This window comes from Pleurodeles waltl, chromosome 7, assembly GCF_031143425.1.
Source record: "Pleurodeles waltl isolate 20211129_DDA chromosome 7, aPleWal1.hap1.20221129, whole genome shotgun sequence".
In the NCBI taxonomy this organism is placed as follows: domain Eukaryota; kingdom Metazoa; phylum Chordata; class Amphibia; order Caudata; family Salamandridae; genus Pleurodeles; species Pleurodeles waltl.
Genome location: NC_090446.1, coordinates 1,475,277,389 through 1,475,293,313, shown reverse-complemented (window position 1 = coordinate 1,475,293,313; position 15,925 = coordinate 1,475,277,389). Strand labels below are relative to the sequence as shown.

At 48.2% G+C, this 15,925-nt stretch overlaps 1 protein-coding gene across 2 annotated transcripts in view; it reads right to left on the bottom strand.

The window, feature by feature from the left end:
• USF2 (upstream transcription factor 2, c-fos interacting) overlaps positions 1-15,925 on the bottom strand; it is a 166,894-nt gene that overhangs the window by 12,546 nt on the left and 138,423 nt on the right. For both annotated transcript variants that reach the window (XM_069201187.1, XM_069201188.1), the window contains exon 9: positions 9,084-9,212. In XM_069201187.1, the coding sequence (XP_069057288.1) occupies positions 9,084-9,212 (129 nt within the window). The remainder of the gene's footprint in view (positions 1-9,083; positions 9,213-15,925) is intronic.

The following is a 15,925-nucleotide window of genomic DNA, read 5'->3' as shown; positions in this document are numbered from 1 at the left end:
CAGTTGCTTGTAGCTCTTCCTCAAACCTATGCTTTTGCATTTGGGAGGTTAGCGAGTGCTCTTCTGTATAAGAGCCTGAAGCTGGGTCGCTTGCAGTTTGTTTCGGCGTTGAAACTTTGTCTGCGTGTTTTTTCGGCTCCGAGGTGACTTTTTTCCTTTTCGGGGCCGAAACCTCTCGGCGTCGATCTGTTTCGGTGCCGCTGTCTCGGCGTCGAGCCGTGTCCACACCGGCATCTCGGTGTCAAGGCTTGTCTCCAGCACTTTCTCGGTCCCGAGAAGGCTGCGTGCCGGTGTCTCGACCGGAGTCGGACGATCTCGGCACTGTTTTGGCCTTTTTCGGTGCCGATGGTCGGTCACCGAATTTATGGGTCGAGCCATGGCCTGGTGGCAGTGGCGTCCCCTGGGCCTTGTAAATGTTTCTCTGTGTGGTTTTCGACGTCTTACTCACGGTTTGTGTATCGTCGAATCCTTCGGAGTCTGAGTCTTGGATCGAGAAAGGTACCTTCTTCTTCCTGTTCCTCGAACTCCCGTTGGGCTGTCGGTGCGGACGCCATTTGAAGTCTTCTGGCTCGACGGTCTCGGAGTGTTTTTCGGGACCGGAACGCACGACAGGCCTCGCAGGTGTCTTCGCTGTGCTCAGGTGACAGGCACAGGTTGCAGACCAAGTGTTGGTCTGTGTAGGGGTATTTATTGTGGCATTTGGGGCAGAAACGAAACGGGGTCCGTTCCATCGGCGTTCTTCAGCACGCGGTCGGGCCGACCAGGCCCCGACGGAGGATCGAAAAACTACCCCGAAGGGCACCGGAGCTCTTCGATCTTCGATGCGGTGTGGAATCTAAGTACGCCGATCCCGAACGCAACAATACCGACGAAAATCTTCCGAAATTAGCTAATTTTCCGTTCCGAAACTCGGAGCGACAGGAACATGTCCGAACCCGATGGCGGAAAAAAAACAATCGAAGATGGAGTCGACGCCCATGCGCAATGGAGACAAAAGGAGGAGTCACTCGGTCCCGTGACTCGAAAGACTTCTTCGAAGAAAAACAACTTGTAACACTCCGGCCCAACACCAGATGGCGAGCTATTGCAGAACATGCGTATCTACAGCGACAGATGCCATCGAACATTCAGGTTATGACACTGATGTTTCCGCCTCTGTCCTGGATTTCAGTGAGAATGACTGAGGTTGCTGGGCCTCATGGCCTCCTGCATCCTGCTAGTGACACATTCCAAATAGCATATGCAAGCTCAACAGTGGGACCTGAAGTTCCAGTGGGCATAACATCAGGGGAATCTTTCCAACATGGTCCAGATCTAGAAGTGAACTGCGCAAGCTTCACTGGTGGTTAATAATCCACGATCGGGTTAGAGGCATATCCCTCTCCCTTCCCCAACCAGATGCGACAGTAGTGACATATGCCTCACTCCTGGGATGCGGCAGCCATCTGGGAGGAGGTGGAGATCAGAGGAGTCTGGACTCTGGCCGAGCCCAGACTCCGCATCAACTTGTTAGAGCTCCAGGCGATCAGAATACCTTTGAAAGCATTTCCTCTCTCTCAAGGGAAAGAATGCAGGTGTTCACTTAAAACACCACTGCCATGTGGTACTGCAACAAACAGGGTGGGGTGGGGGTGGCGGTCCCTTTGTCAGGAGACTCTGTGCGCCTGGAATAGCAGGGCATATCCCTCGTTGGACTCTGAACATCAGAGCGGGCTGCTCAACCGACAGTGCTCGGTTGATCACAAATGGGGTCTCCAACCCGGAGGTGGTGCAAGTGGGGAGAGTCTTGGTTAGAGCATGCGCAGTGTCAATAGTACTGCGCGTTTGGAGTTTCCAAGGCAACAATCACTGAGACCCTTTTTGTTGAGTGGAACTCAGGCCTCCTCTACACATTTCCTCTCATACCACTTCCGCCCAGAGTTCTCAAGAAGATCAAGAATGACCAGGCCCAATAAATCCTTCTGGCTCTAGACTGGGCATGGAGAGTTTGGTATTCTGAGCTACTGAGCAATGGCCATTGATCCTCCGATCAAACTACCCCTTGGGGAGGATCTACTGTTGCAGCAGTAGGGGAGGGTTCTGCGCTCTAACCTGTCCACTCTCTGCCTTCTTGCATGGAGATTAAGCAGCGGCAGTTGTTTTTGACCTTCTGCCCACAGCCAGGCATCCCTCCACCAAAACAGTATACTCCTGGCAGAAGAAATTTGTGTCATGGTGAACAGACAAATCTGTTGACCCCCTTCCTGCCCTGACCACCCCCACCCTTTGTAAAAATATATCTGGTAGAGACATTCTAGTTGCAGATTCCTTACCTTATATCCCCAGGCAGTCGTCTGGATCTGGAGATTTTTCTTTAAACAGTACCGCTGCGCACCATCAGGTGGTGTCGGTCGACTCCGCGGGCGGCATGGTCGACGTGATGAGGTTGCGGTCATATAGAGAAGCCACCCCGGCACGCTGAAATCAGTTTCTTTTCACGACTTTCCACGCCAGTAGCGCGGCGCATGAAGAACACTGAGAATGGTGCGCAAAAACTAGGGCCCTTAAAGGGACGTTCCTAACCCTAGAAATCAGTTCGGGGAGGATGGGTGGGTATGTAAGGAATCTGCAACTAGAATATGTCTCTACCAGATATATTGTTAACGAAGGTAAGTAACTTGTACATCTGATAGAGACTTCTGGTTGCAGATTCTTTACCTTTGAATAGATACCCGAGCAATACCATCCCCGGTGGTGGGTTGCGAACCAAGATCACAACAAGAAGTCCTGCAGGACCAAACGGCCAAAGTAGCCGTCCCTGCGAACCTGATTGTTCAGGGAGTAGTGTCTGGTAAAAGTGTGCAGAGATGCCCACATTGCTGCCTGACAGATGTCCAGGACTGGAACGCCCTGTGTTAGCACTGTGGTAGCAGAGTAGCTCTGGTGGAGTGGGCACGCAAACCTTCAGGGGGTTGCTTCTTAGCCAGAGCTTAGAACATTTTGATGCATAAGAGCACCCATCTTGAAATGGTCCTCTTCTGCAGCGCTTTCCCAGTCTTTGCACCCACATATCCCACAAAGAGTTGATCCTCCACCCAAAGTCTTTGGTACAATCAAGGTAGAACACCAACGCTCTCTATAGATCCAGGCGGTAGTCTCTCCTCTTCATGCGAGGGATGTGGGGGTACATAAAAGGCAAGCTAAGTGATGGACTGCCCGACATAAAAGGGTGTCACTACTTTAGGTAGAAAAGAAACCCTTGTGCGAAGTACCACTTTGTCAGGGTGTATTGCCAGGAAAGGTGGTTTAGATGAGAGCTAGGAGCTCACTTACTCTGCGGGCAGAGGTGATGGCAACCAAGAAGACAGTTTTGATGGTTAAGAACCGTAAGAGGCAGTTGTGAAGAGGCTCGAATGGAGCATGTTAAGACTACGTTCAGATCCCACTGGGGCATGATGAATGGGATGGGAGGAAAAAGATGTGTGAGGCCTTTAAGAAATCTCCCAACAATGGGAGATTTGAATAAAGAAGGTTGATCTGGTAACCTCTGGAAAGCAGAGATAGCTTAAGGGTGCCCAGGGCAGAGCCTTGTTGGGCAAGGGAAAGAATAAAGAGAAGAACTTGAGAGAGAAGAGCAGATCGAGTATCAACAGATTTGTCGATGCACCATGCCACAAAATTCTTCCAATGACAGGCGTATACGGTTTTGCTTGAGGGACGCCTGGCTGCCAAGATGACGTTACAGACTTTGGGTGGCAGGTAAAAAGACCTCCATTGTCTCCTCTCAATCTACACGCAAGGAGGCAAAGGGTGGACAGGTCCGGGTGGATGACCCTCCCCTGTTGCTGCGACCGAAGATCCTCCCAAAGAGGCAGTCTGATCGGAGCAGCTATGGCCATGCTCAAGAGCTCGGGATATCAGACTCTTCGTGCCCAGTCCGGAGCCACTAGGAATACTTGAGCCCAGTCTTGCCTGGTCTTCAGAACACAGGGCAGAAGAGGTATGTGCGGCAAGGTGTACAGGAGGCCTGAGTTCCACTCATGACGAAAAGCGTCACCGAGCGAGCACAGCCTTGGAAACGCCAAGGCACAAAAAAGCTGACATTGTGTGTTCTCTATGGAGGCGAACAAGTCTAACCAAGGTTCTCCCCACTGAAGAAGAAGACCTTTTGCCACCTCTGGATGGAGACTCCATTTGTAATCGACCATGCATTGTTGGCTGAGTTTGTCTGCCCTGGCATTCAGGGAACCCACCAGGTGTTGAACCACCAGGGAAACGCCCTGATGTTCCAGCCAAGTCCACAGGCGAAGAGCCTCTTGACAAAAGGCCCACAACCCCACTCCGCCTTGTTTGTTGCAGTACCACATGGCAGTGGTGTTGTCTGTGAACACCTGCACTCCTTTCCCTTTGAGAGGAGGAAGAACTGCTTTTAATGCTAGTGGAATTGCTCAGAGCTCCAGAAGGTTGATATGGAGCCCGGTTTCTGTTGGAGACCAGAGGCCTCTGATCTCCGCCTTTCCTATGTTGCCGGCCCATCCCAGGAATGATGCATCTGTCACCACTGTAAGATCTGGTTGGGGAAAGAAGAGGGATCTGCCTTTGACTCAATCCTGATTTGTTAACCACCACTGCAGGTCTCTCGCAGTTCCTTCAGAGATCTGGAACTTTTTGGAGAGATTCCCCTGATGCTGCGCCCACTGGAACTTCAGGTCCCAATGCAGAGCCCGCATATGCCCTATGGCTTTTTGAACTAGCAGGATGCAGGAGGCCATGAGGCCCAGCAGCCTCAGAGTCATTCTCACCGAAATCCAGGATAGAGGCTGAAACATTGGTATCATAGCCTTGATATCCTGGACTTGCTTTTTGGGAGGATACCTCCGAAACTGCACTGTATCCAGAACAGTTCCAATGAAAGAGAGCATCTGAGAAGGAGTATGGCGTGACTTTGGAATGTTGATAGTGAACCCCAGCGAATGCAAAAAGTTTGCTGTAGTCTGGAGGTGGAAGACGAACATCTGGGGCGAGTTCGCCTTCAACAGCTCAACGTCAAGGTAGGGGAAGACTGGAACCCCCTAACCTGCGCAGGAGAGCTGCCACTACCACCTTCACTTTCAGGAACACTCAAAGGGCACTGGTAAGGCCAAAAGGGACACAGTGAACTGAAAGTGCTTGTGACCTACCATGAATCGTAGGTAACGTCTGTGGGCCGGCAAGACGGGGATGTGGAAGCATGCATCTTGCAAGTCCAATGCTACCATCCAGTCTCTTGAGTCCAGGACAGATAGGACCTGAGCCAATGTCAACAAAAACAAAGCAAACCGGTGGTTGGGGGAGGCAACCCCTATCCAGCCTTCTAACACCTATTTTCAAGGGAGAGGGCGTGCCCTACCTCTTGGTGTGTGATGGACACTTATGGCCAGCTTCCTACAAAGTCGACACATAAGACCTGCCGAAAACCATACCAAAGGCACACATCAAATGGGAGGACGCCTTAGGGGAACCCATATATGCTCATCAAAAGGGAAAGCCCATGCAGGAGTGCAGACAGCGCAAAATCACGGTTTAAATTAATTAAATATAGTTACACACACATCAGGCATACTTTTTCCCAAAACATCTACAATCTATTTATAACGCTCGATCAGACAGATGTACCCGATGCGGTCACCCTGCAGCAGATTTTGTACATATGGTATGGCACTGCCCATCTCGGACACAATAATGGTCAGATGTAGAAAATCTCAAATGGGCCACTGGTTGGGATCTACAATTCACACCCTACTTCGCCCTGTTGGGTCTAATACCATCCCTGGCCAACAAAAAATCTAAGCAGGAAATTTCAGATACTGGGTCTCCTGCTTGTGAAGCGCAGCACTGCCATAAAATGGTTGGGGACTGCTCCCCCAGAGTACACAGACTAGCTCCGAGATATGCCAGAACGGGCAGTGACAGAAAAGGTGCGGATGAAGCATGTATGGCGGGGTGAAAAAGTGGAGGAAGATCTGACTGCTTGGGCGGCAATGCTGGCTGTACTATGTGACAGCCCCAAACCTGGTGTGAACGTGGAAGAGAGGATGAGCATGGAACTGGTGGCGTAACCTAGAATAAAGTGCACTGAGGGTGAGTGGAGAGTGTTGGCTGACTAGAAAACAGACTGGAATTGTACAAAGCATGATTCACGACTGAAAGAGCGTCTATTATTAATATATTATATAATACACCCCCACCCCTCAAGGGGAAGCATAGGACCTGCAATGTCCATTATATCTTATTAACAATGTGTACCAACTATCACAATACTATGGAACATTTAGAGGAACTGGGAGGGGTGGGGGGGGAATAGGGGAACTGTTAATCATATTTGTTAGAAATGGCATCTCTAGTTGGCAGAGGTATACACTCCTTGTGCAAGTAGGGACCACAATCCTAGCCAGGGTAAGTCACACACAATCTAAGTTATCCTGTGCCCACCCTTTGGTAGCTTGGCACTGATCAGTCAAACTTAACTTAGAAGGCAAGGTGTAAAGTATTTGTGCAATACATTATACAGTAACAGTGAAAACAACACACATACACCACACAGGTTTAGAAAAATAGATTATATTTATCTGAATACAATAAGGTCAAAATGATAAAAGATCCAGTAAGCACAAGTTGAAATATCACTTAAATGTGATAAGAGTAAAAAATAAACAATTGTCTTTGTTACACATAGTACCTGGTATCCGTCAAAAATAAGGATGCAGAGACTGCAGAGCAGGAGATGCGTGGAAAAATAAAGTTTTGCATTGGATTTTCCGATGCAGCACAGATGTGATGGCGTTTCTTTCCATGCTGCAAGGGGTTTGTGTTGCGCAGTCCTGGTTCCTCACTGTGATGCAGGGATATTTTGATGACCAGGGATGATGCGTGAAAATCCCTGACGTGCTGGAAAATTCACAGGCACTGCGTCGATCCGGTAGGAGATTCGCCAAATTTTTCCATCGCAAGGTAGGCACTGTGTCATATTTCCAGTCGGGCTGCGTTGTTCCGGTCGGCTGTGCAGCGATTTCTCGGTCGCAATGCAGGCTCCGTGGTGATTTCGGCAGGGGTTGTGGTGATGTTCGACGCACAAGGAATTTCTTGAAGAGATGAAGTCTTTGTTGGCCCTGAGACCAGAAACAGGATGCAAGCTCAATCCAAGCCCTTGGAGATCACTTTTGGTGCAGAGTCCTTCCAGCAAAGTCAGAGGCCAGCAGGGCAAAAGCTACTCTCAGCAAAGCAGTTCAGATGAGTCCTTTGGACAGCCAGGCAGCTCCTCTGACAGGGTTCAGGTGTAGGTCCAGAAGTGTCTAAGTTTGTAGGGTCAGAGCCCCAGTTTATATACCCAAAAATGCCTTTGAAGTGGCGGAGACTTCAAAGAGTGGTTTTGAAGTGCACAAGTTCACCTTTCAGCCCAGTCCTGTCTGTCAGGGATCCAATGGGGGGTTATCAGCCTATTGTGTGAGGGCACGCCACTAGCTTTTGAAATATAAGTGTCAGGCCTTCCACCCTTCCAGCCCAGGAAGGGCCATGCAGTATGCAGATGTAACAGTGTCCTGTGCTTGTCTGGGTGTAATCCACAAAGGAGCTGTCAACCAGACCAGACGTTGATTGGAGACAGGCTGTAAGGCATAGATGGTTTTAAGTGCAGAGAAATGCTCACTTTCTAAAAGTGGCACTTTTAAAACCGTAATATTAAATCCAATCTCACCAATAAGCAGGATTTTCTATTACCATCTGGCCATATTAAATAGGACCTGGTTACCCCTTTCAGATCAGAATCTACCACTCAAAAAGTACGAGAGCAGCCCTAATTGCTAGTCTTTGAAAGAAGCAGGCCTCACAGTAGTGTAAAACGAATTTAGGAGTTTTCCACTACCAGGACATGTAAAACACACATGTACATGTCCTGCCTTTTACCTACACAACACTCAGCCCAATGGGTTAGCTAGGGCCTACATTAGGGGTGACTTATACGTAGAAAAAGGGGAGTTTAAGGCTTGGCAAGTACTTTTAAATGTCAAGTCGAAGTGGCAGTGAAACTGCACACACAAGCTTTGCAGTGGCAAGTCTGAAACATGGTTACGGGGCTACTTATGTGGGTGGCACAATCAGTGCTGCAGGCCCTCTAGTAACATTCAATTTACAGGCCCTGGGCACATGTAGTGCACTTTACTAGGGACTTACAAGTAAATTAAATGTGCCAACTGAGTATGAGCCAATGTTACCATGTTTTTGGGGAAGAGAGCACCTGTACTTTAGAACTGGTTAGCAGTGGTAAAGTGTCCAGAGTCCTAAAGCCAGCAAAAACGAGGTCAGAAAAATAGGAAGGCAAAAAGGTTTGGGGTGACCCTTCGGAGAAGCCATTTCCAGCAATATTGAACTCTATTGGAATTTGACCTATGCAGAACTGCTGATATTTCAAACTATTGTGTCTACTCTGTGAAAACCAATAAAGAGTACATGTTTAGAAAAAATAAAAAAAGTTTATAAATTGAATCTAATCTTCACAGCACATATCCTGAGGAATCCCTTTTTTAATTAGAGAAAATCAGAACTATGGAAACCTCTGTAGGGGAACGGTGCTTAGAGACTCTTCACTTCACATAATGAGGTTGACAGGCTGTCCTCCATGAAGTCCTACCACAGTTAGTGTTTAGCGGTCACTGCTTTTTAACTTTACGAGTGATGATTTCAACTGAATCAAGCCACAAAAATGTCAATACTGGAGAGGTAAACGTTTCACTATGGATGGGCACTTGCACATCTAATGACCGAAGCTGCTTCTTTGCCAGACTGCCGTATCACCAGGCGGTCAGCACTCTTCAAAATAACAGACACCAGCATTACCTCACTGAAATGATGCTCAATAAGAGCACTGCTTTTTCTAGTACTCTTCTCCACAGAATAACCACTGACTTAAATCCATGTCTAGAATTGCCACACATCAAGCTACTGGTTGTTTCTTTATTCAGTAACAGTATCATTTTGGATTGGCACTATTAAAACATTCATTTTTTTAGATAACGCTAGCAGTATTACTGTGTAAACATTTTACATACATTTAGCACAAGTGAGATTACCTGCTGTCGCAGCATATCATTGTCCATCTGCAACCGATCTGCTTCTTTGAAGGTTTCCTGCATGCGTTGATTTGTCTGGCGAAGCTCCCGTATATAATCACAAGCTTTGGAGAGGATACCACCTTTACTCTTAAAATAAATTATTTAACTCAATTACACTAATGTAAAACATTCATAAAAATTGAATTCTGAGACAACAAGTTCACAGCAATGCTTTACATAAGTCTTATAGCAAACATGTTGCATTACACTAACTATAGAGACATAGAAAACAATGCTCTAGTCAGATAAGAGGGAAATTAGTTTACTGTCATTATGCCACCACATCATTCAGATGCAAGGAAGAGTCTTTGTAACTAGATCATAGCCTAGATCATTGTTTTCAGCTACAATAAAAGAAATAAGTGATTACAGATTTTTTGTGTTAGAATTGGGGTCTCTAGTTGGCAGTGGATTGCATCATGTCCAAGTAGGGACCCTCACTCCAGTCAGGGTAAGGAAGTCACACAGCTAAGATAACCCCTGCTCTCTCACACACACACCACACACACACCACACACACACACACACACACACACACACACACACACACACACACACACACACACACACACACACACACACACACACACACACACACACACACACACACACACACACACACACACACACACACACACACACACACACACACACACACACACACACACACACACAGTCTCTCTCTATAACAGTGAAAAACACCACAAAAGCACTCCACATCAGTGTAGAAAAATAGCCAATATTTATCAGAGGAAAACAAAACCAAAACAATACAAATCCAACATACACAAGTACAGATAGAAATTTTCTAAGATTACATCTTCATATGCCACTGAGAAAAACAAAAGCTCCAACTGAGGCCATCATGGCGTCTTGACCGAGTTGCTCCCAACAGTCCAACGCCACTCGTAAGGGAGTACGGTCCGGGCACAAAGTCCCACAGACCCAGGTACAGTACCTTGGAAAACTCTGAGGAAACAAAGACGTTGCACGGAGTCAGGGACGTGAGGCGTCGCTTGAGCTACCGTGGAGGTGAGGCGCCTGTTCCTTACTACTAGGCAGAGGTGAAATGTCAGTTCCTTATGGTTGCAGTGGAGGTGATGCGGCGTTGGTGGCAAGGGGTCTGTTCCTTACGACAAGACTGGGTTGATGAATCCAGCAGGTCGATGCGAGGCGTAAACTTTGCGGTATCACAGTCACACAACGGGGCCACGGGTGCTGTGGCGGAGTCAGGTATCACGGACGTCGGTGACATTGCACTCGGCACTCACAATGTGGCTCGACTTTGGAGGCGTTGGGCTTTGCAGGTGACTGCCGTTGCACTCAGCAGGAACCACAGCTCCGGTGCAGGCAGCGGCGCAAGCACCAGTTCTAAAGTCGCTCGAGTCTATGTGCTTAGTTTCTTCTTGGTTGCATCAGAGCTCACTTTCAAGGGTCCAGGAACTGGATTTGGTACGACTTGGCAAGTCAGGACTTTCAGCAAGAAAGCGCAGGCGCTGGCAGGTAAAGTCTTTGATGGCCCTCAGACTTCTTAACAGGAGGTAAGCTCAGTTCAAGCCCTTGGAAAGCAGGATGTGGAAAGCAAAGTCCAGTCCTTTCACTCCCACGACAGAAGCAGCAGGCCAGCAAAGCAACAGCCATATAGGCAGCCCCTCCTACAGTATACAGTTCTTCTTCCTGGCAGAATGTCCTCAGTCCAGAAGTCTTCTAATTTTGTGGGGGTGAGAGGTCCAGTACTTACACCCTTTTCCGCCTTTGAAGTAGGCAAACTTCAATGGAAAGTCTTTGTAGTGCACAAGACCTTACCCTGCCCTGGCCCCAAACACACTCCAGGAGGTTGGAGGCTGCTTTGTGTAAGAACAGGCACAGCCCTGTTCAGGTGCAACTGTCCGCTCCTCTCACCACTCTAGCTCAGGAAGACCCATCAGCTTGGTGATGGGCCATCAGGATATGCTGGGCACACCACAGCTCCCTTTGTGAGACTGCCTATCGTGAATTCACAACCAGCCCAACTGTCATCCTGACCCAGACATGTATTCAGCAGACCGGCAGAGGCACAGAATGGTTAAGCAAGAAAATGCCCACTTTCTAAAAGTGGCATCTTCAAATATACAATTCAAAAACCAATTTCCCCAAAAGATGCATTTTTAAGTTGTGAGCTCAGAGACCCCAAACTCCTTATCTTTATCTGCTCCCAATGGGGAAATTACACTGACCGGTATACAAGATATTTTAAGGCAATCCCCATGTTACTGTATGGGAGATATCAGCCTTGGAATAGTGAAAAATGAATTTAGCATTATTTCACTGCCAGGACATGTAAAGGACACCAGTACATGTCCGACCTTTTAAATACACTGCACCCGGCCCATTGGGCTGCCTTGGGCCTACCTTAGGGGTGACTTACATGCAGTAAAAGGGAAGGTTTGGGCTAGCACGTGGGTGCACTTTGCCTTGTGAGAATTACAAATAGATCCGCTTTGAACTATGGTTCTATCGAAGGAGTGCATTCTGTCATTCTTTGAATACTTTGAAAGTGGGTGCACTTGCCAGATCGAAATGGCAGTTATAAACTGCACACAGGCACTGCAATGGCAGGCCTGAGACATGTTTGCAGGGCTACTCGTGGGTGGCATAATCTGTGTTGCAAGCCCAGTACTAGCATTTGATTTAGGAATATGAAAGTAGACGCCTTTTAGATCTAGTGCCAATAGTATCCGAATCCAGACAAAATGTCCAGTAAAGAAATTAGAAGATTCCCATGTAGCTGCTTTACAAATTTCAGGGACAGGTACATTCCTCATTAGAGCTGCAGTAGCAGCTTTCCACCTTGTAGAGTGTGCCTTAGGCCTAGCAGGTAAGGATGTATTTGCAAGCTGGTAAGAAAGGAGTGTAAAAAAAAACTATCCATCTATAAATATTTTATTTAGAGGATGCAAAACCTGTTCTGACTGGACCATAGTTAACAAAAAGGTTATCCAAATTCTTTATAACCTTGGTTTTATCCAAGTAAAAATGGTAGCACTCTTAACATTTTGGGGGGGGGAGGGGGGCAGGTGTACAGCTCTTCAGAACTGATTTAGTAGAATTTCACTTACTCTACAAGCAGAAGTGATGGTCACAAGAAAAGCTGCTTTACAGATGAGATGCTGTAAAGAGGCTTTATGTATCTGTTCAAATGGGAAACTCATCAGTTTGCAAAGGACAATATTACAATATCATGTTCCCACGGAGAGGGTAACCTAATCTCTTGTGCAACCTCTCTGACAGATGCAGATGGTACGTGAAACACCACTGGTGAGGCTATGCTGATGCTATTAGTATCATCCTAGTCTTGGATCTGTATAGTTTGGCAATTACAGTCGGAATGAGAGGAGTTGGTAGAAATGCATAAAGGAAATTTCCCTGATCAACTTTTCAAATGAGGATTCTCCTTCAAGATGAGAGTTTGTGGTTTTTACTGGAAAACGATTTCAGAGCAAGATGAATTGCTCTCAGTTCCAGCATATTGATGGGGTAAGCCATTTCTTTGTCCGACCAATGTGAGCACCCCAACCCTGAAGAGAAGCACCTGTGATCAGTATCTGAGTTGGTGGGTCCTGACGGAATGATACTCCCACCATCAGATTCTTCCTCTGAAATCATCATGGGAGAGACTTAGTTGCAGCATGTGATAGAGTCAACTTGTCTTCTCAGAGGTTAGAAAGTTGATTCCACTAGGCATTGCTGCAGAGGTCTCAAGTACAACCTTGGAGGGGGAACTATGAAGATGCAAGAGGCTCTTGACCGTAGTAGACACACAATCTGCCTTGCAGATGGATGGAGAGTCTGAGAAGGCTGCAACGTTTCAGAGTGATTGGTCACTCTTTCCTCCGAAGGACACACTTCTGCAGATTGTGTGTCCTTTGTAGGTCCCAGGTAGTGCAAACCTTGCACTGGGCATACCTGTAGGAAGCTGGCCCCGTGTGTGGTGGATAACTATAGTGTTACACCTTCTACTGGGTCCAGGCAACCCTGATTAAATAGTGTTACAGTGTCTAGACAGCCAGAGATCTCTACGGTAGCTGTGGTGAGCAGCCAAGACTTATCTAGAAGGCATGTGAAGCACTTGCAATACCACAGTAGTCACACAGTAACTTATCACCCATGAAAGGAGCCACAGAGTGTTGCAAAAATAAAGGTACTTTAATATAGGCACACCAAACTAGACTACCATTGGTATACCTCCCCCTGGAGGTATAAACGGTACACTAGTAAGTGCTCAGAAAAAGCATAAATTAGCAAGGGCCCTAGTTTTGTTTTTTAAGGGGGGAGGGGGGGGGGGAGATAGGGAACAGTTTACAGGCAAAACATGTACTAAAATAATGGAATGCAAAAGGGGTGTCCCCCACCAGAGTCTATGGAGTAGTTAGCCAAGGGCTGGGGAAGAGTAGAACTCCAAAAGGTAAGTGATCCCAAGCAGCCAGGTGCAGAGAGGTAAGTTACTCCGACAAGACGGAGATCATCATCTTCGGAAATGCCACCTCAGCTTGGGACGACTCCTGGTGGCCCACATCCCTCAGCACAACACCCCCCCCCCACCCCCCCCCCCCACCAACCGAGCACGCCTGCAACTTAGGAATCATCTGAGACTCCTCCCTAATCATGATTCGCCAGGTAAACTCTGTTGCCTCCTCCTGCTGGCCCATATTCAAAGTTCGGAAGTTCTTCAGATGAATCACTGTAGACTATCACAGGACAGTCACCCACGCCTTAGTCACGAGCAAGCTCGACTACGGCTATGCCCACACCTCAACTAGGATCACCAAAAAACTTCAACTCATCCAGAACGCTGCTGCTAGACTCCTTCTGGACCTCCCTCACAGAGAACACATCTACCAACACCTGAGGACCCTCTACTGGCTACCGGTCCAATGGACAGAAGATTCCACCAACCTGATGTCGTTGCCTTATGTGCCTGCAGATGCAGGGGAGTGACTCCAAGGGAGATTCCTTTTGGCTTCTTGGTGCAGTCGAAGTCTGACCAACCGCTGAGGATGCACCCTTGAAGATGTTGCAGAACGCTGAGAGAAGCCGTAGAAACAATGTTGCAAAGAGAAGTCTTCTGCGGCGGTGCAGTCTTCTCCAGTTTCTTTTCAGCCCAGCAGCGGTTCCAGAGGAAGGAGCAGATGTCATGCAGAGTTCCTTTGCAGTATCCTGCATGACAAATCTGGTGACCCACCTACACGGGAGTAGTATATAGCCCAGAAAGGGGGTTTGGACACTCTTGGGGTGGGTCCGGAGTGTTGGGATGTTTGGGTCACTGACATCAGCTACCTGCCCTACCCAATCAGATGCTCCCCCCTTGGATTCAATATGGCAGAATCAAGTGGCAACCCGAGGAGCTCTTGCCACCACCCCCAGGATGGTGATGGACAGTGCAGTGGTCACTCCCCTTTCCTTTGTCCAGTTTCCAACCAGAGCAGGAACTGGGGTCCCTGGACTGGTGCACACCGGTTTATACAAGGAGGGCACTGTAAGGAAATGCCTCCTTGGCATGGTTACCCCTGACTTTTTGCCTTTGAGGATGCCAAGTTATGATTTGAAAGTGCTGAGGCCTGCTAACCAGGCCCCAGCACCAGTGTTCTTTCCCTAACCTGTACCTTTGTTTCCACAATTGGCACACCCTGGCATCCAGGTTAAGTCCCTTGTAACTGGTACCCCTGATGCCAGGGAAGGTCTCTAAGGGCTGTAGCATGTCTTATGCCACCCTAGGGACCCCTCACTCAGCACAGACACACTGCTTGCCAGCTTGTGTGTGCTGGTGGGGAAAAAACGACTAAGTCGACATGGCACTCCCCTCAGGGTGCCATGCCAACCTCACACTGCCTATGGCATAGATAAGTCACCCCTCTAGCAGGCCTTACAGCCCTAAGGCAGGATACACTATACCATAGGTGAGGGCATAGGTGCATGAGCACTATGCCCCTACAGTGTCTAAGCAAAACCTTAGACATTGTAAGTGCAGGGTAGCCATAAGAGTATATGGTCTGGGAGTCTGTAAAACACGAACTCCACAGCACCATAATGGCTACACTGAAAACTGGGAAGTTTGGTATCAAACTTCTCAGAACAATAAATGCACACTGATGCCAGTGTACATTTTATTGTTAAATACACCCCAGTGGGCATCTTAGAGATGCCCCCTGAAACCATACCAGACTTCCAGTGTGGGCTGACTAGTTTTACCAGCCTGCCACACACCAGACATGTTGCTGGCCACATGGGGAGAGTGCCTTTCTCACTCTGTGGCTAGTAACAAAGCCTGTACTGGGTGGAGGTGCTTCTCACCTCCCCCTGCAGGAACTGTAACACCTGGCAGTGAGCCTCAAAGGCTCACCCCCTTTGTTGCAGCACCCCAGGGCATTCCAGCTAGTGAAGTTGGCCGCCCCCTCCGGCCACGGCCCCACTTTTGGCGGCAAGGCCGGAGGAGATAATGAGAAAAACAAGGAGGAGTCACTGGCCAGTCAGGACAGCCCCTGAGGTGTCCTGAGCTCAGGTGACTGACTTAGAAATCCTCCATCTTGCAGATGGAGGATTCCCCCAATAGGATTAGGGATGTGCCCCCCTCCCCTCAGGGAGGAGGCACAAAGAGGGTGTAGCCACCCTCAAGGCTAGTAGCCATTGGCTACTAACCCCCCCAGACCTAAACACACCCCTAAATTGAGCATTTAGGGGCTCCCAGAACCTAGCAAGATAGATTCCTGCAACCTAAGACTAAGAAGGACTGCTGACCTGAAAGCCCTGCAGAGAAGACGGAG